This window comes from Falco rusticolus, chromosome 4 (genome assembly GCF_015220075.1).
Source record: "Falco rusticolus isolate bFalRus1 chromosome 4, bFalRus1.pri, whole genome shotgun sequence".
Taxonomy (NCBI): Eukaryota; Metazoa; Chordata; class Aves; order Falconiformes; family Falconidae; genus Falco; species Falco rusticolus.
Window position 1 is genome coordinate 16,583,608 of NC_051190.1, and position 26,714 is coordinate 16,610,321.

The window sequence follows — 26,714 nt, forward strand, 5'->3', positions numbered from 1 at the left end:
GATCCCTTCCCTTGCTTCAAAGCAGACAAACAATACCATGCATGCTTGGGTTGCTGTCCATATACATCTAGAAGATGAGGAGGGCTGCGGCGGCTGCCTTAATGAAATATCGTTAAATGTTGCTGAGGCTAATGAGAGATCAACAGTCTACGTTAGTGTGTGACACAGGCATGGTGGTTACCAGTCTTTCTGCCTTTGCGCATCCTGTAGAGGGGGCCTGAAAGTATAAACTGTTCACGGAACAAACTAGAAATTCCTTATCATAAATCATCTTGTGCTGTGTGGGTTTGTATTTTTTTTTTATTATTATTTATTATTATTATAAATATCCTTCATTGAAACAGTAGTCTCTTCAAACAGTTCTTGCAATTTTAGGAACATTTGTTTTTCTTTTTTAATTCCTTCAGCAGGAGCGCTCCATTCCTACTGAGATGAACAAGTTTCTTCCTTCCCCACCCCCAACCCTTAAAAAATTTTCTACATACAGTGTAGCAGTGAGTCACTAGAGAACAGTCTGGATCAAATTATTCAAACTTGGTCATAAAATCCTTTGCCTATATTATATTACTGGCTACCCCCATTTACTATATCGGGAAGGGGGGAAAGTAGCCCAATAAAGGAATTATTCTTAAGAAATCTACAAAGAATGTAGAAACAAAATTTTATAATCCTTTAGGACCAACATTTGGCAAGTAATTAAAAAAAAAAGAATACACTGAAAAATACTTTCTTTAATATTATACATCAGGCACAACACTTTTTTTTTTTTTTGTTATGATTTCATCTGCATAAAAGGTTTGTAGGATCAGCAGGTGCCGGATGTCTCCTCGCCTGTGAAAGCCAGATGGTTTCAGCTCCCGCACTTTCTCCTCCGCTCCCGCGGCGTGGGGAAGGCGACGGGGACCCCGGAGGAGCCCCTCAGATGCTGAGGTCGGTGCTGCACTCCTTGTACGGCCGCCTGCGCTGCTCGGGCGGGTGCCTGCGGCTCGGCTCATGCTTCCAGCCCGGGTCTTCCCTCTCCCGGTGACCGACTCGCTCCTCCCTGAGCCGTCTGTCGGGCGACCTCTCCCTCCGCCGGTCAGACGACTTGGCCCGTCGGTCAAGGGAGCTCTCTCTTCTCCGATCGGGTGACCTCCTCGGCTCCGTGAGTCTCTCCAGCGACCGCCGGCGGCGGCTGGGCGACCGCTCTCTGCGCCTCTCGGGGGAGAGGTCTCTCCTCCTCTCGTGTCGCTCCCGCCTCTCCAAAGTGTTGTCAGCGCTCCTCGTCCCTTCCCTCCGCTTTTCGGGAGACCTCCTCTTCTGCCCGTTCACCACTGCCCTCTCCAGCTGCCTCTCGTGCCTCCTCTCCGGCGACCTCTCCGTCCTCCTGCCTGGCACGTGGTCGTTGGTCTTAGAAGTCCCATTCCAAGTGTGGTGTTCATTGGGATGTCTGCTAAACTCTCTGCTGCCTTTTAGGTCTCTAACGTAAGTCCGCTTGTCCCCATGTTGTGATGATTTGTGAAGGTCTGGTGGATAACTGGACTCCGATGATGGGTGCTGCCGTCGGTCGGATGGCACGGGTTTCATTTCCGATACATTTTGTGAACCTGTGGCGGGACTGTTCCTGTCACTGCTGGGGTCTGAAAGAAAATAACAGCAAAGCGTTTGGTACTGATGCCTTCTGCAGCGCCGTGACACCACTTAGCACTCTTCAGACTTCATTAGTGACAAAAACAAACAACTGTTAAAAGCAGTCAGTGAAGGCTAACCGAAGCTTTTGTTAATTTAACTGCGAACAACGAGAGTTACAGGTTAGTACTGGTGCTGCTCTGTTCGTTAGCCGTGTTTTGGTCCAAGCTGATATCATCTTTACGCTCTTCTGGTCATGGGGCATTTTACATTTTCCCCAAGCCCAATTCATAATGTTTCGGTTTACACTACTTTCTTTCCAGTGGAAAAAAGAAAAATATTGTAGTTCAGGTTGTTGGCTGTGGGGTTTTTTAACGGTTTCCAATAAAGAGGGCCTTTAGGAAACGATTTTGTCAAGACTTTTGAAAGAACTGCCTTCCAGGTGTGGGAGGCTTTGTTTCAAATAACAGAAAATATACAGAAAATAGAATTGATCATTAAGTTTTCACTTTGTAAAATAACATTTTGAAGGTGTGAGAAATAGACTGTAATCATGCAATTGTCATTTTGTTTAAGACTTTACTTAATCTCACTTAGTTCTACCATGTTACGAGAAGTCCTAATGTAGATTTTGGTTTTGCCACAATGATTCGAACAACGATGACAGAAGTTATGATTTTTTCATATCAAAGCAATGAAAAGATACTGTAATATGTGGGATGGCTTTGATTAAAACCTAATCTCCAGTTTGTTATTTTTAAAGTAGTATTTGGGTAAAATAGAGCTGAGCTACCTCTGCGAGACAAACTGCAAAGCAGCAGGAAAAAAAAAAAACCAACCCCAAAACTAAGAACCAGCCCTGCACTGTAGCTAAGCTACAACTGCTCACGTCATTTCTAACGGATGTTTATGAATGATTCATTATAGACATGGCAAACGTTAAAGTAGCTGTGCTGACTTAATGAGCGTTACTTTTATTTGCTTATGGCTTTCTTTTTTAAAGCAGCTTCTGCACAGCAGCTCGGCTGGCGTTAGCTACGCTTCCTGCAGGCTTCCTGCCGCTTGCACCGAGACACCCACCTCGAGGTGGACTGTCCTGATGGCAACGACTGAAAACCCTCACAAACACTTGTGGGGACAGATTCCCCCCCGCCCCCACCCGGTTTTTCTCCTTTTTGTCTCCCCTCCCCCAAGCCAAAAGCTCTACATGCTCATTCCTCCTGCCACCACGCAAGGTGTCTCCCATTTGATGGCATTTCCATTCCTTAGCCTGGGAGGGTCGGTGTGCGCATGGGCCCTGAGGTCTGTGATTTCCAGGTGAAACCCGTGTTGTGACTCACGTGTGTGCATTTTTGGTTATTAGCATTTTCAGGCAGCAGCTGGGGACCACACCGCTTTTCCGTAACTGTAAGCACGTGGCTTGCGGCAACCTGGCTATCGCACAAGGTACAAGCGAGGTTTAAACGTGTCCTGTGGTGTACTTACAATTCAGGGGACGCAGGGTGCTCGGAATGAATTGCTGTACATATAAAATATAGCGAAGCGGAAAGCAATGTGAGGGAATTAGGCCACAGCACAAAAACACCTAATATTGATTTTAGCTACAAACCGTAGTTTGATTATGGCCCATAAGGTAGAAGCAAGACTCCCCGAGCTTGTCATTTCTCATACATGCAGCGATATTAGGAGGTATCATCGCTGAGGAAGGAAGAGCCCAGCACCAAGAAAAGTAAGAGAAAGAGAAAGAGAAAAGTAGAAAATTTAGATTCCCTAGAACAAAGATGAAAGAAAGAAAAATCTTCATATTTTATCTTAGAATAAAGAAAGTTTATTTTTCCAGTCAGATTGTCTAGGCTTCACCCAAATATAAGGCTGCAAAGACAGCAGTTGTTATTATTGTGACATAAAGAGACATCTAAAAGGTGATTCAATAACCCAGACAACGAGAGCATCCATTCTAAAAGACAGCTGGAACAGCGACACAGAATGTCATAGAAAAAACATTAACAATCAAACAACAACGAAAAATAAAGTCCACCAGAGACCACAACATTAAAAATAAGTACAAAACTCATTACAAAAATATACAGCCTCATAGAGAAGCACGTTCCAATCGAGTCAGAAAAATATTGGAACTTAACATTATTAGAGGAACCATTTGCGACTGCAGCGAACAGAACGAAGAGAGGAAGGAGTCCCAAATGTTACAAGGATATTCTTTACAGTAGTGCAACCCCTGTATATTAAATCCTTGCTTGGAGAATGAACGTTTAGTGGTTTAGCATTAGCCAAAAGAAAATCGGTGGTGGATTTCCATCCTCAGTGCAACAGACATATGCTTTGAGAAGTGAAGCACTTAATTTACAGGGTATTTATGCAGTCTAGTATATGATACAGTACTGTACATCCAAAGGAGTATAGGAAAAGACAAAAGTAGAAAGAACAATACAGAATTTCAGTGCCATCATTGAACCTTCTGGTGTGCTATTTATATTACAGAAGTGTAAACCCACAACTTCCCTTCCATATTGTTAAACACTTCAATTGTTTGTTGCTTATAGTCTGAATTGGTCATTTTAAGTTAAATAATGAGCAGAGTGAGCAGAAACTCTCAAATGTGGCAGAGTAAATAAAAAGAAAATCTAGTTCATCAATTGTGCAGAAAGGTTTTGTTTCTGGTTTTAGGACATGGGAGTGAATGATAAACACAGAACTTACTGACACAGAAATAACCCAAATACGGGGAGAAAAATATAAAGGACATCCCTTCAATCATCAGTTTCTATAGAAACCTCAAAGACCTTTGGTTGGGAGTAGCCCTCCATCGAGGGCACAATATTTGACAATTATCTCAAATAAATAAGACATAATTATAATATTAAATAGTGTGCTAAGTTAAGCCACCCAGCAATCCAACCTCCGGGGGAAGAAAAGGAAATCTAATGCAATTCTTAGTAAGAAACGAGGACTGAATGTTTCCCCCAAGACAAACACGAGAGCACCTTTTCACAACCTCCTCACCTTTTCGGACCTTACAAATTAACTAGTTGCAACCAGCAGACAGTTTAAAGGGGAAGAAAAGGGCTCAGGAGGCCAAATGAATATATTTTTGCAGTAAAGCTTTTTTTTTTTTTTCTTTCTTCTTTTTCTTAAATAACTTTATAAATATTTACATAAATATTAAGGGAAGGCAAAAATCTCATAAGCCATCTTGGCATTCATGTCTATGGACAGGAACTAAGAGAAAAACCTAACAAAAAAAATCACTGCTTTAGAATAATAACTCAGGATCCCAGTTTTTGCATTGATTAGAAGTAGAGACCTATTTGAAACAACAATTCAGCCGCTGAGAAACAGTTTGGCACAGTTCAATGACATTCCTTGTTTGGCTGGACAAGACAATAAGGTTTTTTTGTATTGTTTTGTTTTCCTCTCTGATCACCAAAAATACTGCTATGATGATCTTGCCTTACACTGCGCCCCAAGTCCATGGAAGCAAGCAAAGGATGAAATGTGTAGAAAATTCAGCACAAGCGAGGCAATTAACCATATGTTGCAAAGGTTGGTAAGACACTGGTGAGAAAGGAAAATAAAAAAGAATTCCCGCTTCAGATCTTGAGACAGATCATTCATGGAGTGATGCCAGGGAAGAAAGGAATGTTTTCATAGTTTGACCCACCATATTCTGGGACAGAGCCATCTCCACGTTTCAGAAACAGGCGGACCCTGCGGCCACCATTTTTAATCAGTTCGATGGCCCGAGCATGCTTCATGTTCTTGGTAGTTTCTCCGTTGATCTCTAAGATTTCATCACCGATCTGTCAATGTTACAAAAGAAAAGAGTCAAAGATTAGAAACAAGTCCCCAGGAGCATCACCGCCAGCACACCATGAGACAACAGCCACAGCAAAGGTGGAGGAACAACTATGCACGAGGTGAAGCTAAATACACCCAACTCCTCCCAATGGCAGTCCACAAAAAAACAGTGTGCAGGGGCCTGGGAGACATGAAGACAACAGGGAAAGCTTGAGGTATCAAAATATTTCATTGCTGTTCTGTAAAACCACATTGCATTACTGTATTTTTCAATAGCTAGAGCTGTGTTAGAACTGGTGTTATTTTATTTTGATTATCTGTGAAGTTTTTGGTCAACGTCGTCATTTGTTTTACAGTTTGCTGTAACCGGGGTGTTCAAATAGCTCTTTCAGATCCATTTCTCACTTGGATATAGATACCTACTATGAACCAACAAAGCTGCTTCTGTAAAGATAATCATTTATCAGGATAGGAAAACAGGGGCTGGAAGAGCTTGTCAAAGCACTGACCTCCACAAGGCAGCACTGCTTTATTTTCATAAGCATAACTTTTGGACCTATAAATTTGCCTCTAGACAAAAGTTTTTTGAAAATGCCCTCTGCATGATATATCTGGAGGAGAAGAAGACAAATGGCACATGCAGCAAAGTTATACTGCATTCTTTAACAGAGGAGCAAGGAGTACATAAAACTTGCCAATTTAATTTTTCTGTAGGCATTTTATAACATATGCCCTTGCTATAATGTTTATAATTTAGCTGATGTGTGAAGTTAACAGATAATACTAATAAAAAAGTACATTATAATTTTGTAACCTGTGGGTCAGTATACATTCTCTCTCCCCTCTCTGCCCTCGAGCATAGGAGGGGGTCAGGTGGGACATCCCGATTCTCTACCCACAGCTGCAGCTTTAGAAGAGCTGACAAAGACTGTGACTATTACATTTTCATTGCTACATGCATCTCTGTTAGGCTTTACAAGTCAGATTATGTATTACAATTTGGAAACCTGGGTTGGAAGAAGGGGGTGAAGCCTTCCCATGCACACGCACTGCTACAGACTGTATACAGAGAGTGACAGAAGCCACACACAGAAGTAAATAGGAACCACTGCTCCTTTCAGTTAACATCTCATTTTCCTTTTAGCTGGCACAGCAGAAGGTGTGCCTGTAAGTGAGAGGCAGGGAAGTCAGCTTATTGCAAAGAAACGCGTTTTTTAAATCTGTTTGTGCATACCCTCATCTTCCCACATCTCTCAGCCGGACCATCCTCAGCTAGCCGCAACACGTACAGATCCATGTTATACTCCCGGCCACCTCGCAGGCTAAAGCCAAACCCTTTGGCTCCTCTTTCCAGCTCAACAGTGTAAAAATCTTGGTCCTGCGGGAGGGAAGACAACATATGCACAGTTGAATGGAATGTTAAACACTGCTCTACTCTAATTTTAAAGTTATTCAACCAACGTACATTATTGGTTTTGTTACTCATAATTAAAAAAAGTTGAGTTTTCACACACAGGCTAGGATTTCCTGCTTCCTCAGATCCCACCCTGCAGTTTGGAGTCCTGGCAGTGGTCTGCAAAGGGCCGTTTGAATGAATGGGCTTGGCCACGTCCCATGCATTTTTAGGCACCTCTGTTACACAACACTCCCGTGCCCAGGGCAGAAAAGCATGTTTCTGGAGGGTGGTTAGTGTTCCAGCAGCTGCACAGGAAGGCCAGGGTAACCACAATTCCAGTGCCAGGCTTTAATTGAATGGCTAATGGCACCTGGGGTGACTTTATGCCATGGTGCTGGCTTTTCCTTTTTGTTACCACCTCATCAATTCCTTTGCAAGAAGCTCAGAAGCATGTGCATTGTTTTTCACAAATGCTGTTAGCGTAGGGATGTCTTGAAATCCCTAATGGAAGAGGTTACTTCTGGGATGGCCAGTGGCAAAGAAAGATAACAGTGAGATAGATAATCTCTCTAATTAGATGCCATCTGTGAAAGCTGGAAAACTCCAGCTACTGCCCCTTTTTAGTTTTCCTCTTTTTTGTCCTCTGAACTTACCATTCGCACACAACAGTACTTTCTGGAGAGGCCCTTCAAAATATACAATTCAATAAACAAACACATAAACTATTACTATCATTAAAATGTCAGCTGTGGTTGGTTTTTTTTCCCCCCCTCCCTAAAACTTTTGATGAGAATGTGCTGGAAATGTTTCTCAGCTGAAAAAACAACACATATTAAGAAACTAATCAGCAAATTCCTCTTACTTCAGCAAACAGGCTGAGGGAGAACAGCCTCCCAGTAGGAATTTTCAAGGGAACTATTTGAATACAGCCCCCTCAAGCAGATTGGAAGCAACACTCTGTGGTAAACAAAACAATTAGAAAGCTACTCCTTACCTGCGCTGCTTGGGGTGGTTTGAAATCAAACTGGGATTCCTGCTTTGGTTTGGTGTTGTTCCTGCTGTAAAGGAAGAGAGAAAGAGGGAGAGAGGAAAAAACCAGCTCATGGAATGTGAAGATGATCAAGAAATGCCCAAAGAGAGAGCATGTCAACATGCTCTCCTCAAGGAAAACAATCTGACCTGGTCTCCTGTGGTATTTGCTGAGGAGTATGTGTGGTTGTAATTGTAGCAATTTTTTCTGCATTGGTCAATAAAGTAGCATTGGAGGATTCTGCAAAATAAATTTTTTTTCATTATGAGGGACGACCATTGGCCATTTGCTGAAAGAAAAAAAAAAGCTTTGCAAAGGCATTTCATTGAAAAGCATCATTATGTTGTTTTTAAAGAACTTGAGATTGGCTCAAATTTCTTAAAACCAAAAATTAACGGGATAAAGTCTAAGCTGCGTCATCACAAATATGTATATGAAATTGGAAAATGCAAAAAAAAAAAATAATTAGGAAATCTGGATTAGAAACACCTCTGACCGTTAGACCCACTCAGAATGAAGGCTGACTTGTGGTGTAAGGGTTGAAGAATTATTTCCCTGCTGTCTAATGACATGAATTCAAATCATTAGAGTCTCCAAATATGGTATAGGTAGGCTGGATTAATTTTATAGTAGCAATAACTATTCCATGGATTATAAGCTTATCAGTGCTTCCTCCATCAGAAACTGCAATCTTCAGTAGGATTGAGATGTGGCTTTTATCTAATACCTCACAAGGTGATATTGAATGTGGCTAAAACCCAAACTTACTGCAATCCATCTTTGAAATACAATCCACTGCTGCCTGAGCACTCAAAGCTGCATGCAGGGATGTGGAAGCACCTGTACCAAAAGCATCAACAGCTCTGGGTGCCATTTACAAAAGGGCTCACCGAGAGAATACATAGAGCAGGATTAACTTCAAAACTCCATTTATGCCATGGTAAAGGGCTCTCAGCCCAACGTCAGCCTGTGCAAATGCCACATTTCTCTACACACAGCAGGAGGTGCTTTTAGGAGGAGAGGTCCTCTCTCGCACTTCACAAAACTGGGACAGGAGTTGCTGTAGACACAAATGAAAAAGGACTCTCTAGGTGTCCCTCAGTACAGCACGGCAAAATGGTCCCCTTATCATTTTGGAGCTTTACATATTGGACTTCAGTAAGACCAGAGTTAACCCAGAACTCATTTAAAATTCTGCCTAAAATTAAGGTCACGTCAATGACATTAGCCAAATACTAGCAACACAGTTTTGGAGGAAAGACCTGGAACTCTTGCATATTGAACTCAACACATTTTCCAGAAATGCATATTGTATCAAACCTGAACTGAAATTAATACTGAAGCATTTCGAATTTTGAATTGCTCTGCAAGTCAGCAGTTCCTGAAAACACCCTTCCCCTCACACAGGAGTATGAATTCAGAGGAAGAGCTGATGGTACATGCCTACCCACTCAAAACGTTGAACAGCTGTATTGGTTGCATACGCAGAATGATGGGCACAGTCAATAGAAACATCCACTCCTTAGGCATGGCGTTCCCAGCTAAAGTCACTGCAGTGGCAGGCACTCCCTCCCTCTGTGGAACAGTTCTGCATACAGGAGACCCCCACTTTGTGCCTATATTCATTCTATCCAGGAGAGGACCACAGATGACAACTATAAAATACTGACCACAACTCACTTTTCAAGATCAAAATGTAAACTGAGTGCACAATCACTGGTTACAACAATGTGCCTTGTTTCTTGACTGAATTTCTCTAGTTCCATCCCTTCTCAAAAAAAAAAAAAAAAAAAAAAAAAAAAAAAAAAAAAGCACCATCAGAAAACAGCAACAAAAACCGCGTGGAAACATCTGGCTCTCCAAAATAAAATTACAGCATCTTCTACCCTGCCCTTGTTTGCCCCTGAAGCTCTAGGCATCTGGTAATTCATTTTATTGACTGTGGAGAAATCTACCATCATTAAACGGAGTCCGGCTGTAATACAAAATTGCAGAAATGGGAGGTTTTTTGCATGAATTAAGGTAAGGTGGTGCTCAGGGGCTTACTTGGTCCTGTGAACTTAGTCTATTTCATGAATTTATTTTAAAAGTGGAGAAATCTAGATGAGGTGAAGATTTTTCCTTTCTGTAGCTAGTGCGTGTCAAGGGAAACTCGGGAAAGAGAAAAAGAAGAACCATTTAAACAGACGGGTGCAACGAGAGCACAGCTCCTTTGCCTGCAGCACTATGCCCAAGTTAACATGCCCAAACCTCCAGCATATGGAGCTGTAACATCTTCCAGACCAGAGCTGGCTTGTGCCCGGTGGCTCAGAGAGCAAGAGAGGCTCCTGGGTCTGCCTGCGCCTCTCGAGGTAGGCATGACCAACACAAACCCTTGCGAGGATGTGCCACTGACAGCTGGCTTGTGTGAGAAGGAGGTGTCCCTATGTGTGGAAATAATTCTCTGTATTTTATAAAGATGCCTTGACGCTAAAATCTGTCTCCAATCTACAAAGGTCCTAAAACGTGGTTAAGCGTCCTGTATTCATCCAGAACAAAAGCCTCTGAAATTCTGCACAAATATTTGGAGATCAGATGAAGATGGGCTTCAAAGAGAATGCAAGATTTCTACCCTTTAGCAGGTCACACTAAGAATACCAAGTAGTGCAACAACACATCTTTGGTACAGATGTATCTTCATGCCACTGTACTGCATCTATCTTTAGCCCACCCCATCCCATGAGTCAGGAGTTGTGCATAATTTTGCTAGTTTTTTAGACACTAGTTCAGGACGCGTGCCAGCCACCATGCAAAACTGGAACAGAACACAAATATAGCAAAAAAATTATCTCTAGTAGAATTACAAATGTATGTTCTACATCCTACATATTTCATTGATTCCTTGCCCTGTTCTGCCCTAGAACACTCAGACACCAATTAAACGCCTAATCGAAGCTTGTTGTTTTCAGCTCTCTGTATCCTTGCAACAGTTGGTAGCATGCGAAACCATTGTCATTTCATTGCAAATACAATCCTGCAGCGGTCTATGGCAATGAGTTCGTGCAAGACTTATTACAAAGCAAAAACCCTTGGTGTTTTTAATAATGTTAGAAGAGATTAGCAGTGTGAGTTTATCGTGAGTTTTGTGATGAGCCTTAGTTTGATGTTTATCTGAGGAGCATGGCTTCTGCTTTATTCTTTCCCCTGCCACCACCTTTAAGTACACTGTTAGAGCATTTGCATTTACCAAAAAGGCACCCAAAAGTCAACAAAAAGAAAACAACAAATCAACAAGAGCCCTTAAAGACAACAAAAATGACATTGAGACCAATTTCTTAAATCTCATGGGGTTTAGAGCAAACCTTTCACCATTTTGAGAATGTCTGGTCTAACTGGTTTTTGAAAATTAAATGCAGGTAATACTGTGCAAAGTTGGCAATCTGACTTGGAATTCCAAAGGGAGAGTAAATAAAAAGACTCAAAACCCGCACTGCTATGAGAGAGAAGAGTTCACTCATTCTGTAAGTTACAGACTTGCACCTTCTCCAGGAATACGTGATGTCAGTCACAGGTACAGATTTCCCTTCTCATCTAAGCAATTTAACATGGCATTTTGTACACCTATTTGCATGAGCAAGCCTGGCTGAGCATTCACATGAGGAGGCTATACTCTTTCTAAAAAAAATTTAAACTATTCAAAAGTTGTTTATTTCTTAGATACTTTTGCCTCTCCAAAACTTTATTTATTTATTTATTTTAAAGATTCACCTCCCTGGATTTTGACCAGTATCAAAATACATGTAACGAACAATACCTCTCCCAGTTTACCTCCCAAAACTGGCATGCACTGGCCTGCTCAAATGTTAGCCTGATTCACAGCCATCTTATTATTCATCAACACTCAATTTGCTGGAAGCAGCAAAGGATCATATACCATTTGACCTGGTAGCTATTAATCAGCAGGAAAATAAACCCTTTATGCAAAGCATATCATCCTAAACAGAAATAGTTTATAACCAGATCATTTCTCATCCTGGCCTGTTTTTATCCTATAACTAAACACAGCATAAACATGCTCCGTGGGATAACCAAATCCATGTTTCAGATCAGAAAGTGTGAGAGTTATCAACTAATGCATGTGTCTCACTGGAAACCACACCGTGTAACTTCTCCATTCTGCTCTACAGCTACCAGGTTCAATCCAGCCATACTTCCTCAACCTTCCTTTCAAATTTAATCACTCTTTCTCCGCATTTAACTGAACGCTAATAATGTCTTGTCCAACTTTTAAAAATGCTCATTAATACTGTATCTGAGCCATCATATCTTATACCTGCAGATTCAGCTTGAAAAGAGAGCAATGTAAAAAGATTTCTGCCTAATGAGTTCTCACTATGAACCCATCCATGGCAGAGCAGGACAATGAACAAACAAAATACTTAGAATTTAGAACCACAGCAACTCTAGTTCTGCTGCAGGTACTTTTCATACGTTTCTGCTTTGTTCCTATTTGGCATCACAGCTAGGGATCAATTTAATGACACTGACGTATAACACAGATCCCTGTTTTTATTAAATAGGTCAGTAACCTGAAACCAGTACCAAGTGGCAGCATACTGCTGGGGATCCCGCACACTCCCTCTGACCTGAAACCACAAGATCCTGCCTTGGGTAATTCTTACAACAAGAACCTGCAAGAACACAGCAGCTCCAGAGCTGTCACCATTTAACAAAGTAATTTTAAAATGTACTGAGCTCACTCCCAAAGCAACTCACCCAGACAAAACCAAATAAAATAAATCTTCTTTTGAACGGCTTAAAACATGACAAAGTGTTTATCCCTTTCTGTGATCTCTTTACTCTATAGCCTGCTTGTGTCTATACAAAGCTTCAGGAATCGCACGTATTAACAGTGACTCCCAAATATTCTAAAGCTGCATTATGAACCTAAGAATCAAAACAAAGTGTACCGAGTTATGTATCAAATTTACAGAAGATCATTTTAAGGAGATACATGGAGGAATGTGATAGAATGGAATAGTATTTTTTTAATGTAGACTCAGCACCTCCCTGTTTAAAAACAGAACGTCCATTTCTATAGAAAGAAACAAAAAATAAACCTATGGAAGACTCACAGCCTCCCTCACCGCTAATTCCAAAGTCGGAGTGGAAATTGAGTACTCCGTGACTTTGCAGCTCTGACTGATGCAAAAAGCCCAGGAACAAAACCAACGAGAGGGTCAGGTAAGACAGCAGGAAACATATACTTTACCATCTCCTGGAATGATGCGCAGGGTAACGGTGTTTCCTGCTTCCTTAATGAGGTTGACGATGTCTGAATGCGACTTGTTGGTGATGGAGCACCCATTCACGGCCAAGATCCGATCGCCTACTTTCAGCTTGCCACAGCGGTCTGCGGGACTCCCTTCAATTATCCGACCTATTTTGTGAGGCATGGCCACACATGCATTTCCCGCTTTTGTATTGGTTTGGGGGTTGTTTTTGTTTGGTTTTGGTTTTGGTTTGTTTTTTAATTTTTTACATACGTGGGAATACGGTGAAGGGGAAAAGGAGAAAAAGGGTTGAAAAGGGAAAGAGAAGGTTAAGGGTTAATTAATTAATGCATCAAGCAAAAGTTATTATAGGATAGCTTTGCTGCCAGTGTTCAAAACATTGGCAATCAACTAGTACAAGTGCACAATGCTTTACTTCTTTTACAAAAAGGTGGTTTGTTAATTGCTCAAAACCCCCCCCAGCTTGACTTTTCTTAATAAATGGTGAGATTTGTAGACTACAACTGCACTTAGCAGCCCCATCATAACCCAAATCCTGATCTTATTTTTTAACAAAAAAAAATCGAAACTGTTTGTAAAAAACACTACCTTCCTCCTCCAAGATTACATCAATGTCAACCTCTCTAGTTCTTCCCTAAGTCAACTGCTGTTCAAGCTTCTGCCAATGTTTTGTTCTTTCTCGATATAGAAAGATAAAAGTGTTCTAGGCCTAGGAGGGAGTGCAACTCCCTTTCTACTGCAAAGACCCACTCTATCAGCGCTGCATGGGGAAGCAACATGAACCGGTTTTCTTCCATCATGAACAAAGGTACTACCAGGGAAGGTACAGGACCACTACAGATGGGCCAAGACTGACAAAGGTAACCTGTTTGGTGCAGGCATCCACCTCAGCCTCTGTTAACCCTTCCCCTTTTATGATCTTAGATGGCATTAGGACAGGAGCAGGGAAGGAATAAGGACCTCCTCATTTAAATACCTCTAAAACCACACACAAAACCATCAAGATGTCTTGACACACAGAGCAAGAGCGCTTTAGGATGAATGTGTTTTGGAGACAAAATTCTCCTCCCGTTTCATGCAATTTTTTGTCCCAAAAACACAGGGTTGCTCATAAAATGTGGAATTGGGACACATGGGATACACAGCTTCACTCAGATAAATCCACCAGGGTTTTGTACAGCTTCTTCACACAGCTCAGGCACGCAGCATGTGATTAGAACCATGAGGTATGAAGAGAGGTCATCTCGTACTTTGCATCCACAATACATTCACCCTCAAGATGCACTTTCCCATCTGTGCTGTACTCTTTATTTGATTAGTAGTTTTAGAGATATACATTACTGCACACACGACAACACTAGAAACACCATAAAGAAGAAGAGGCTAAGAAAAGGAATGTGAGGTGAGAGAACAAGGTTGGAAAGATGCAAGGAAAACTGGCAGAAAGTGTTAGTATTAGTTGCAAATGGTGGAGGGATTTTTTTTTCCCTTCTTCTTTTACTGTGATGTTAGAAAGTTTCTCTTTCTGGTAATACAAAGCCCCAGTTGAAAGGCTGCTTTGAGGGTAAGAGCTCCTAACTCTGTCCAATCCACTGAACACAGCTGACAGAACCCACACCAAAGTGACCACGGTGGGTTTTAGAACCAGTTTGGCCCATCTCTGAATACTACCCATGAAAGAAAAGAACTACAAAGCAGGTCCAAAGCAAGCACCACGCAGCAGAGGGAACACATCTCATGCAGAGTATTAGGAAAAAGCTGAATACACTTGAAAAAAATTAAAGGAAAAACAGTCACAGATCAACAGATCTCCATGAGGAGCCCCTGCACAGAAAACTTCCAGTTAGCGAGTGTCTTGGGCTAAAGCAAACACAACTCTTTACCACCTCAGGTCAAGGTTTCTCTGCAGAAAAGAGTTAAAGCATAGTCTTCATACAGTTATTTACACACGTTTGCGAATACTTTCAGAAGATAAGAGCTCACTCCCTGGCTTAGACTGAGTTCAGTTTAATCTACATTGCATTACACCACCGCGTTCTGGCACCACAAGAGCTGCTCTGGAAGGGCACCAGGGACTGTGTGAGACAGCCCCACCTGAGCACTGCCAGACCTCCTTGTGCTGGGTCTGTACTAGATATTTCCCCCTTGGAATCTCTGCTGCCGTGACTGCCCAGAACAGCTAGAAATGGCCCGTTCTACATCAACACCAGCAAAGGAGGTGATGCTCCCTTGATGTATTAGTAAGGGCATGGCTGATGGGCAGTGGCAGGAAATTTCATAAAAAAGCCTAGAAAAAAGGGGGAAGGGCCACTTCTTGCCATATGCACCTGCATTGCATTATGTCTGCAAACCACAACCCTTCTCTGAGAGGTACTGTGAAGATGGACAAGACATGTGTTTTGTCTTTCTTTCCCCCTCCATCCCTATCACATGCCACAGACTAACAGAGAGGGAATATCTTCTTTTCCCCTGAAAATTATACATGGGTGTTGCCTCTGGCCTTTTTGGAGGATTTGGAAAGGGAAGAAAATACCATTTTTGACAGTTTTCTCCCTTGCAATGACATTTCTGCTCTACAGCGGGCTGTTCCGTGCATACTTGCAAAACCAGCTTATGTGCCCCTCTTTTGCAGCAGCACCTGGGAAGGGGTGTTCTGCCTAGCAGAAAGGCCTGTCTTCAGAAAGAAACCAGGACCACTTCTATTAGGGCAGGATATTAAGCGTGACATCACATGAACTTCATTTCCCCCTACCCTGAAGAAATGGATTTGGGAAGAGGAGGAATGGGTAAAAAAACCCCAACCTGTTATTTTAACAGTATTCTGCATTTTATGTCTCACCCACAAGCAACATTAATTAAAAATTTCCAACTATCAGCAAGCTCACTCCCTAACGAGGATCCAAATAACCCTGATTACTAAGGAGAAGTTCATCAGTTTAAGCATTACTGCTTTTAAATCAACTGCCTCAGTCCCACCACCAGGAGACATATTTCATTCCACCTGCTCGATTTCTGCACTGGCAGACAGCATCACTGGGGGGATCCCCGGCTGCTCTTCTGAGCAAACCCCAGAAAGGCACCCCGCTAGCAGGGAGAGCCGCAGCTTCAGGGAGCATCAGGAATCGCCACCGGCAGCATTTTTGCTCTTCAGGTTGGGATTTCTCATTTTGTTTTTCTCGACCCAGTGCTGAACAAAACCCAGGCAGGAGGCAAACACCTACCAAGTCTTGGCCTCTGATTAAATATTAATTACATAAATTAGGGCACGCTCACGACTTTTAATTAAACAGATCCCCGCTCGCCTCCTTGTGCTGCAGTGCTGAAACCTGCATCTCATTCGGGGCACGCTGAAGAAACCCCAAGACTTACCGAATGTCGTCCCTGCCTCCGGCCTGCTCACTGACGAGACGATGACAAAGCCAAACCCCTCGTTTTCACCGCGACGAATTTCCACGTCATAGGGCTGGACCACGGCGCTGACGACACCGCTGCCCCCGCCACCACCGCTGCCGATGCCACTGGTGCTGCCACTGCCCGAGCTGACAGTGTTGAGGGAGTTCTGGCTGCCCTGTGGCGTTCGCTTCTCCTCCGTCAGCGAGGCCGGCTGGTTGCTGCTGTGGTGGGAAGAGGCTGGGGATGGGACTTCATTCTCTGCCTTAGGAACTGGGGAGGAAAAAACCCAAACATACTGTCTGAGCAGGCTGCACTGTCTGGTACTCAAAAAGTCCCTTCCACTGAGAAAAAAATGAAAACGAGGAAAAAGCAAAACACCTGCTTTAATCTATAAATCATGACCATAATGACCAAGGATGTCACCACCAACAGCTCTGCTCAGGGATGGCACTGACCACACGTGCTCATCCTCTCCACTGTATGGTCATGCAGCCAAAGCCTTGCGCCGCAGAACTACAGCAGCAGTATGGTTAAACCAGTGCGGTGTGCTTGGATGCTCTGTGGCATTTTAAACCTGGATTATATTAGTTCACAGGTGCCTCCTTTAGATATCACATTCCCACTCCAGTTATACATGTGCAAACACGTATATGTGCACAAGCTGCAAGGAGAGAGAGTAATATCAAATACCCACCACTCAACACCTGTGTATTTTTTAACTCAACGCTATCAGCAGGGTAGCACTCGTTGCCTTTGAATAATGTGATCTTAAGCAATAACAACCATCCCCACTAAAGTGAAACAACTTGAGAACCAAACTTTTTTGGATGGAAGAACCAGCAACTATCATCTGTACAGTCTGGCAGAGCTGGGGGGAAACCAACAGACATTATTAACATTAATATTAAACAAGTGTTTAACAGCAGCTGAATTTGCAAGTGGTATTAGTCTAAAATCTAATCAGCTACCACAGGGCTTGAAGAGATCTCAAAAAAAAATCACTTAGTCCACACTCTGCTCGAGTCAGAGCCGGCTATACTTGCTGTCAGTCCTGACAGATGTTTGTCTAATCAGCTGTTAAATATCTTCCCAGGCAATCTATTGGTTGCAGTATCAAACATAAATCTTCCCTGCTGCAACATAAGGCTATTATTTCAAGTTCTATCTAGCAGGCATATGGAGAACATATTATTCCCTTCCACTTTGCTGTAGCCTCTTATAGTCTTGGGGAGTTTAACACCTCCTCCCCCTTCTCTGTTTTAGGCTGAAGAATCCCAATTTGTTCAATATTTCCTTGCAGACCATGTTTTCTAGAGCTCTCCTTATTCTCGCTAGTCCTCTGGACTCCCTCCAGTTGGGCTCTCTCCAACTCAAACATGTCTTTCTTGAAATGCTGGACCACATTGCAGCTAAGCCATCATCTGCTGGGAAATCAGGAGGGTTCCCCCCTGCCTACATCCCAACACAGTGTTTTCTTCACCTGAGCCAACCTCGGGTTAAAGCTTGGGGCCCACAAGAGCTTCCACTTCTTGTTACTCAGCCAGTTCTCCACAGTCCATTTGTGCAGCTGAAAGCAGCATATTGCACTTGTCTCTACTGAATGGCTGCCTCCACTAATCAGGTCACTTCTCCAATTTGGTGAACTAAAATTAAGTTGAAGATCTTAAAAGCAACAAGAAGAAAACGGATGCCAAACAAAACCTAAACCTGTAAACCCATGATCAAAAAAAGAGAGAATTTTTAAATATTCTTGGATAGAAGTACCTTTCTGCACTTACATACTCAAAGTATGTAGTAAATATATAGTATTCTACATACTAAGAATACAGGACTACAAACTTTCCCCTATATGAATCTCAAGACATGGAGTATCCGTTTAGGCAAACAATCTTTTTCTGCTGGCATATAGACAGCAGGAGGAATAAAGGACCAAAATTCAGGAAGAGGCTTCTCTACAAAGTTAAGCTGGAATTTAAAAGCCTGAAAATACAAGGTGAAAGAAAGGATCCTGAATAATTTATCCCAGAGTAAGCATCCACATTTGAAATGATTTAGAAATAGCTCGGTCTGGCATAACAAGTCCCTGAATGAAATACCAAGACATTTCTCACACAACTAAATCTTTTATGGTAATTTCCAGCCTGAAGGCTGTAAAACTAGATAGAAAATCTACGCACAAAAACAATACCAAAATTCAGCTGCCCTTCCCTTTCCTCCCAAATCTCATCTCCTAAAGCTCCTCTCACATTGGCAACCCTTTGTCAGGGATGAGAGGGAGGCTATTAGAGGAGAGACGTAACCTGACATTTAATCTACAATGGGAAGAAGGAAAGAAATGAGAAGTGAACATTTATTTAACATTGTGCAGAAGGAGCTCAGCCCTGGATAAGAATACAGAGCTATTTCAGAGGAACTGTTGTTCTAGCCTTGTCTTCCATGGGCCTCATTTTCAACCTGAATGTTATTTTGATGCTCTTTAAGATGAAAGTACATCACTGCCTACCTTTCTGCCGATGCCTAAACTTGAAAAGCTATGTAATAGCCTTTCTTTTGAGTAAGTGAGCTCTACCAAACCACACACTTGAGCTCCCTAAAGGGACTCAAAAGAAGAGGCAGCAGCACCCTAATGTTACACTCCAATACCAAGCATAAGGTCACATGTCATTTAGAAAGCTCATGCTCATGTCTTCATTTTCTTTGCTATCAGGACATTTTTCTGTCACTGATCTAGGTGCCACCATGCGGTGTCACTTCTGTCTGCGTCTTTTTCTTTCTGCCAGCTTCTTTTTTGTCCATTTAGACCATATGCTTGTCAGCATGTGCACAATGCCCAGCATAACTCAGCACACAAACCTATTACAACAAACATGCACACCTTGCACTACCAGAACCAGTGATGCTTACAGTCCTGTATCCTGCCATTAGCTGACTACATGTTGCAACCTCAGTTGAAGCTTCTCCTGAGCCTCTGCTCTTGCCTCCACTCCTGTGGACCCTTCAGCATCTTTTCCCTCCCTCCCAATTTAAGGGTGGCTATCAGGCATCACAGTTATTTTGGGAAACACAGGCGGTCAAGCACAGTGTCTGTTGCCGCATGATTCAAACTAAAAATGATATGTTGCAACTGAACATTTCTCCATTTTATCAGAAAACTTCATGAAAACTGGGGAAGCCAACTGAGATTTGCAAGAGTCTTGACTGGAAACAAATACTTGAAAAGTATTTGATCAAGAAAAAAGGCTAAAACTAGGCAAAAGAAGAATAACACCACATCCCCTGAGTTTTCCCAGTATCACATGGAGGAGCATTTTTTCTTTAAACCATTTGCTGAACAGATGGAGTCTGGCAAGAAAATCTACCCCTGCCGAGCGACACTGCAGCCTACCTGTGTAAACCACTTTGCGCCTGACGGTCAGATTGACGTGACCTTGCTTGGCTGCCTGTTGCATAAGCTGGACGACAAGCTGGTGCGATTTCCCGACAACAGGTGTCCCATCCACACAGATCAGTTCATCACCCGATCTCAGGCGGCCATCAGCATCAGCAGCACCCAGCGGTACAATGTGACCGATGTAAATCTGAGGAATTACCAGAAATAAAAGAAAGGAAGGGGAAGAGGGGAAGGGAGGGAAGGAAGAAAAATAGCGATAAACGAGAATGAGCTCAACAGCCAGCTGGAAGCAATGGACACTGGTAGTTAGACCCAATTTAGTAAGGACAAGAGATTGTTGACAAATGACTGCTGGTCAGGAAAGTTGCTCCTGTGAAAGCAGCTCCATGTGAACATAGCCACATCGTGAAATTGTAATAAACTGACATCTTGTTTCTTTAGGTGGTCCATTCACTCTAATATGACAGGCAGCCTTGGGAGATGTGCTCAGCCAGTGACCAGAGAGGAAGATGGTTAACAGCACTGAGGGGCTTTCAGGGAAGCCAGAACTGAGTTACCCTTCCAGTTGCCTCTAGGGTTTACAGGCTCTGTCCTCTCACCTGCCCACCAGCTCAGTCTCGGTTTCTCTTCAGTGAGTTGTGTGGAGTTACTTTAACATGAGAGGAACTCATGGGCTCTCTTTCCATAAACGAGCAAAATAATTTTGGCAGGAAAATATGTGGAAATTTATGCTGCCACTATCCAGCTTTGACCTGTGCAGCACGTGAAAACCTGGCACCTTCCACGGACACTGGATTTATGGTAAAGAAGTTAAGTGAATTCAAGGAGGAATTCAAGTTAAGGAATTCAAGTGAATTGAGCAGATCGAAAACCTGATGCTAAAACCACAATACTTGCAAACCTGACCAGGACACCCTTTCCCCAGTGTCCACGCAATTTCAGACCTATGTGCTTTCACTTAAGCTATCACAAAAACAGGAATAGCAGGGGAAGCCAAACTCATTTCAATTATGGAGTTTTGGTTTGTTTTTTGGAGGGAGGGTGGGAAGGAGCTGCAGGATATAAATACATATCCCACTGGTTATTTTAACAGAGATGCTACAGTGCAGTTTCGCACATCTGTACATGCCACTGCTGTGATTCTGGAAAATGTCACAAGTTAAAACATGACTGCTTCTAGATATACTCACAGGTTCTCCAGGCTCATTTCCACCTAGAATCCTAAATCCAAACCCGGTTTCCTTTCTCCATAGAAAGATATCCTGCTCTTGGTAATCTGGAACTGAAGGGAAAGAAGGAAAACTATAACTTTAAATCAAAAAACCCACACCTTTATACCCAATTCAGGACTACTCTGATGTACATGTAGAGGGGTCTGCTGCACAATTTTACTCTTTAAATGAGACGGTCTTGAATTTTTAGACAGAATTAAGAAAATTTATAGTTTTGAATAATAAAGGGCTATTATTTAAATCACTACTAAAAATTATACAGGTTTCTACTTTCCAGGTGTCTAATTGTGACTTGCCATTTGTTTATCACTATAATATTTCCTTCCACTGATATTAGCATCATTACCCACTGCAAGAGCCTCTTCCAAATCATCAATAAATAAATGTCTACAACAGAGAATTACTCTGCCAGAAACAATACATCTGACTCCTCTTTCATGGGAGACAAAAGAGCCACTTGTTATGACTTCTACTGTTTAATTAACTTTCACAAGCATAGTTTGCTATCTGTCTGCTGACACTGCTTTAAGTAACTACAGCACAGATCCCCAGCTGGTGTAAAACAGGAGGGCTCCAGTGAAAACAATGCAGCTCTCCTGACTCTTGGTTATGTATGGGCTCTGTAAAACCACTGAACAGATAAAATCAGCTGGAAACATAAAAAAGCCCAACCTTACCTACTCATTACTATGGAACACCAGCAAGGTTTTCACAATGAATATTACATACAGTGAAGTACTAACCTTGAAGTGCGGTTGAACAGTAACGTTTTATATTAACTTATTCATGCTCGCTTTCATCCCTTTTTTTAAAATGCAAAATTACTTGCTGACATTAAATCATATCAGAAGACAACTTCAGGTTCATTTAATATTTATTGGTTAGTATCTGTAACATTGACTAATTTTGTAATGATCCCCTCCCAAAATTTGTTAATTGATGATGAAAAAAGGCTGCTCCTTTACAAGTCAGCTGCCTATGTCTTTAGTAAAGAAACCCAAGTATATCGTTCAGGAGTGTAATGTAAATAAATGCATACTCAGATACAGGATGCAACATGTTTAATAAAACATCATCTAGTTTTCTTTATCTATGAGCAGATAAACTGGTTGTTTTCCACCGACATCAATGAGTGTCAGACTGGGCCCTAAACTGCATTTTGCACTGTCGGTGTCTGTTGTGCAAAGGCTGGGGTCTAGTCATCTGCTGCTTTTCAGCATTAAGACTTTCGGTTAGCTCTCTTCAATGACTCGACAGGTTTAAAACATAATATGAATGTAAGACCTGGGAATACTAATAATTAAAAGAACAGGTGAGTGCTAAGGCACAGATGTCTGCTTTGACATTTTCATTCACATTGATTTTACATAGAATATTTCCACATTTTAATTACCAGCAGTTATAAACTAAGCTTAAGACCCGTGCACATTACCTTACTGAACTAGAGGCTAATTTTTGTCCAGCTACAATTACAGAATGATCAATGATGAATACACTGGAAGCCTGTGTGGTTCATCTGTTCAGGCGAGCTGGCCGAAGGCAGCTTGCCCCCGTACAGGCGTGCGGCAGAACAGCAGAACTTAGACAATGAATTAATTGGGTTTTGTCACTGCCTTCAGCGAGGGGCAGCGTGAAGAGCAGACACATTCGGAAGCATCTCTCCAGCACTTCGCAGGCTTTTTTTTTTTGGCAAAGGCTGGCCCCAACCAATTAATAGCGCACGTTGGATCTGTCAGAGGCAAAATGGCTTGTGCAGAGAGCTTCAGCGTGGGCCCGTTTCCTCGGCATCTCTCAACACCTTCCCATTTGTCAGCTCTCCAGTCTCACTGAGCGATGCCTTATGTTCCTGGTTCGGGTACCAGCTAGCCAATTAAGGGCTGCTGGAGGTAACGGCAAGCCGAGGTGTAATGGCGGTGTCAAACCAAAGCAACAAAAAAAAGTCTATACCCAAAGCAGTAAGTTCATTCATGTAACGCTCCTTCCGCTGGAAGGATTACAGAGAGGTGAAACACAGATACAACAAACATACAGACAACACACATTTACACAGCGTGAGTACAAACTGAACACAACTCCTCCTACTGCTTTTTGCGCCAACTCCGCAGTACGGTGAGCACAGCCCACAAAACCCCATCCACCTCTGTGCTTCCACACAGCTGAGGCGGGACCCCCTGAGGCTCTCCATACTGGAGAATTATTTCAGGCTCCCCGTTATTCGGCAGCATTTCAGAGGAGCCACTTGCCTTACTTAAAAGGGAGAATTTCGTGGTGGTGTTGAAACTTTGTTGAAAACTAATGAAAAGTAGCCATCAGGAGTCATTCATTGCATCTCTGCACCTTGACCTGATCTCAAGGATGCCCGACTCTTTCTGAAAAAATGTGTACATAGCCCAAATGGGTAAAACTTGCCAGCCCGCCCGTCCTGAATTAAACCAGAACATTTGGAGAATGTCGCAAAAGTGGTAAGAAGAGTTCTGCTGGGGCCGTGAGGAAGGAATGGAAGGAGAGGTGAGTGCCACGGCCCCGACAACGACCCACGTGGGCAGCAAACTCCATGAATGGGATGGGAACATGACACCCCCCACCGCCGCCTACGAAATCCACCGCTCGCCAGTACACAGTAAAGCAAGTACTTTGCACCTTCATGTCTAACCTTGGCGTACGGCCCTGCCAGACTCCCTTGGTGATGAAGAGCCCCCCGCCACAGAGCAGCAATGACACCAGAACAAGACATCACAAGACACAGATACATTCTCGGCACAGTCTTACATTCTCCAAAACTCGTAGAATTGATTTCTCTCTCTCTCTCACCCTTGCTCAGTCCAGTTGCAGGCGAAGGTGACATAGCTGTAATATTAATTTTACAATTTTGCAAAGCTTAATGTATCTGCTTTCTTGTTAGTTCATTTAATTAATTTTGACTGTATGGATCATGTTAGGCTTTCATGCATAAATTGCTAAGGTTATAGCTACTACAGATTACAACATACTAACTTTTGCATCTATTTGCACATGCCTGTGGACTTGTGGACATATAATAGACACATATATCAATTCATATATTTATGCACATGCATGCAGGTATATTGGAAGAACACTTTTTCTCTCCTCAGAGGAAGAATCTCTTGGACATCACCTTAAAAGTACTTTTGTACCAAAAATTTTCCACCAACATGACACAGTTAGTATCCTTCTCTAAAGTTAAGAGAAATTCTAAATACATACTGATGAACAAAGAACATGGTACTTAATTAGAGGTCATTTTAATCAAACTCTCCTATACAAACTTTAACAATTACCTAACACGTTATATTCAAAAAATTCTGCCCAGTGGGATATCAGTTTCAACAAAAGATGGATTAAAAAAAAATCAGTATGAGTTTGCTTTAGTCACTAGCTCATTTGAGGCAGCAGCACTCGCAGTGACTCATACCCTGGCAAAGCACAAAAGTTTTAAGGCCCAGATTCAGCAAAGTATATAATGGCAAGTCTGAAGCTAACGGTGAACAGTCTCACTGAAGCTGATGGAGAGTTTCAGTGTTGAAAAGTCCTGTGATTTAGTCACAAATTTTATGAGATTCCACATTTGCAGGGCAGCCCTGTTTTCTAAACTATCCCACTGCAGGAGAACGCCAGTTTTTCTGTCTTTTCCTTTTAATCAACCCTTCTGGTGGGACGGAAAGCTTTCACAGGATGACTTCAGCACGTTCTCAACAAGATGACCAAGTTCTGCCACTGAGGTGTGGGGAAGGTGCGATGCTTTGCCTGAGCCGCAGAGCAGGCTGGTGCCAGACGAACACCAGCAGCGCCTGCCCACGACCCGGCTCCGTAACGGCTCAGCCGCCGCTGCTGCTCGCACAACGTGCCGCAAGTCCTACGGCCCTTCCTAGCAAACATTCTCAAAGGGCATGGACACATCTGTGTGCCCAAGTGTGTCACTGTAACTGTTTGTCTCCTATTAATATAATAAAAGGACATAACCCTGCCACGGGGCTTTTACTATCATCTTTAAAGCCAGTCTGATCAGAAGGCAGCTGCAATTTCCTGCAACTAGTTTTCCGTTCTGTTTTAAGGAGGAAGTATCTAATGTTTGGTATCATTGTGCAAATATTTTTAATTCTGTGTAATTGCTGGTGAGTGGATGCTATACACTGGGGTCAAGGCTTGTTTGTATTATTTTAATTAGATTTGGGGAGAGACAATCCTACCAAATAAATTATGTGCCTGAAAATAAAATTCAAATATTAACGATAACTTAGAATATTTTAAAAGCTTTAAAAATTATCTATCGTGTTCTGCCTTACTTTTAATTAAATGCTTAAGCCCTTCAAAGGGATTCATTAACACATCTGCAATTCAGATTAATTCATTTTGTCACTGCTGTTTTGACAGATGGCCATATGTAGGATACGGTATTTTGCAAAGCAATCAGGCCACATGAGAAAAATTTGACAACAGATTGCGTTAATCTTTAAGGAAGTTTAATAATACATGGAAAAATAAAAAGCATATTATAAAATGTATTTTCAATAAAACAGTGCGGGATTTCAGCATTGCAGTTCTCTGCTAAACTATTCGATTGCTGTTCCTCTCGCTGAGTGTGCTTCACGTATGTCATTCATGGATCTTGGAAACACTTCAGTTTTTAAACCTCAAGGGTTTGTCCTTCCCTCTGATTCATGTACACAACTCCCACTAGCAGCAATGAGCTCCCCATAAAGAGGAGCTCAGGCAGCTAAAACTTAGCACCAGCAAAGAGTGCACTTGTTATCACCACCGAATGATCTGTTTTCAGATTCACTTAACACAAAGCCGGCTATTCTCAAAAGTCTTAATCCAGCAAAGAACTGCGACTGTGAGCCAGACTGCAGCAGAGCGTTTGAGCTCAGCCTTAGCCTTAAAGCATCCAAGCCCCTTTGGGTTTACAGCTTGAAAATAAGCTTCCTTGGACCAGAGCCCAAGCACTCAGCACCTTGCAGGTCTGATCCCCTCACCCTGGGGAGCTGCACGTGAAGGAACTTTAGCCAGCATTTGTTGAATAAAGTTGCAGTTCTCATCTGCTGCCACTCAGCCGGAGTCCAGACACAGTTATGGAACCATTGCTTAACTTTACATTAATAATTCTAGCTTAACTTTTCTTCTTTTTTTTTTTTTTTCCTTCCCCTAAACAGGGAATGTCTGTAGCTCTCCTCCACAGAATCGAAGTACTTCCTGACATGAAGATTCCTTGGGTAAATCCCCAAAAATACATGTTTTTACAAAACTATGGGTTATCTGGTGCTTTTGAACCGAATTCTGCTCTACCAATGGCTTCAATGAGACAAGTCACATAAGTCAAATACAGTCTTTTTTTATAAAATACTGATCCAAAGAATACTCAAAGGAAGGAAGAACTCATTTTACCAATTCTGAAAAATTAAAATGTTGCCTATGCTTTCCATGTCTACATTATTATTATTAATGCTAATAACAGTGGGATGCACTGCCAGTGAAAAAGGCAGTAGGTGGTCATTATAGATTCAGTACTTCTTAGAAACATCCTGGAGATGATGTATTCATATATTGAATAAAACCT

General features: G+C 42.3%; 1 protein-coding gene across 23 annotated transcripts in view; it reads right to left on the bottom strand.

The window, feature by feature from the left end:
- MAGI1 (membrane associated guanylate kinase, WW and PDZ domain containing 1) overlaps nt 1-26,714 on the bottom strand; it is a 355,846-nt gene that overhangs the window by 1,250 nt on the left and 327,882 nt on the right. For 7 of the 23 annotated variants that reach the window (XM_037382553.1, XM_037382546.1, XM_037382552.1 and 4 more), the window contains 10 exons: nt 23,909-23,986; nt 21,098-21,189; nt 19,902-20,094; nt 16,493-16,786; nt 13,102-13,305; nt 8,000-8,090; nt 7,815-7,878; nt 6,659-6,802; nt 5,288-5,426; nt 1-1,619 (listed from right to left, as the gene is read on the bottom strand). The exon at nt 1-1,619 is cut by the window's left edge and continues 1,250 nt beyond it. In XM_037382553.1, the coding sequence (XP_037238450.1) occupies nt 919-1,619; nt 5,288-5,426; nt 6,659-6,802; nt 7,815-7,878; nt 8,000-8,090; nt 13,102-13,305; nt 16,493-16,786; nt 19,902-20,094; nt 21,098-21,189; nt 23,909-23,986 (2,000 nt within the window). In that variant the 3' untranslated portion in view covers nt 1-918. Of the gene's footprint in view, nt 1,620-3,217; nt 3,307-4,706; nt 5,427-6,658; nt 6,803-7,814; nt 7,879-7,999; nt 8,091-13,101; nt 13,306-16,492; nt 16,787-19,901; nt 20,095-21,097; nt 21,190-23,908; nt 23,987-26,714 lie in introns of those variants that run through there. The other 16 variants (XM_037382563.1, XM_037382561.1, XM_037382544.1 and 13 more) reach the window with 10 other exon arrangements.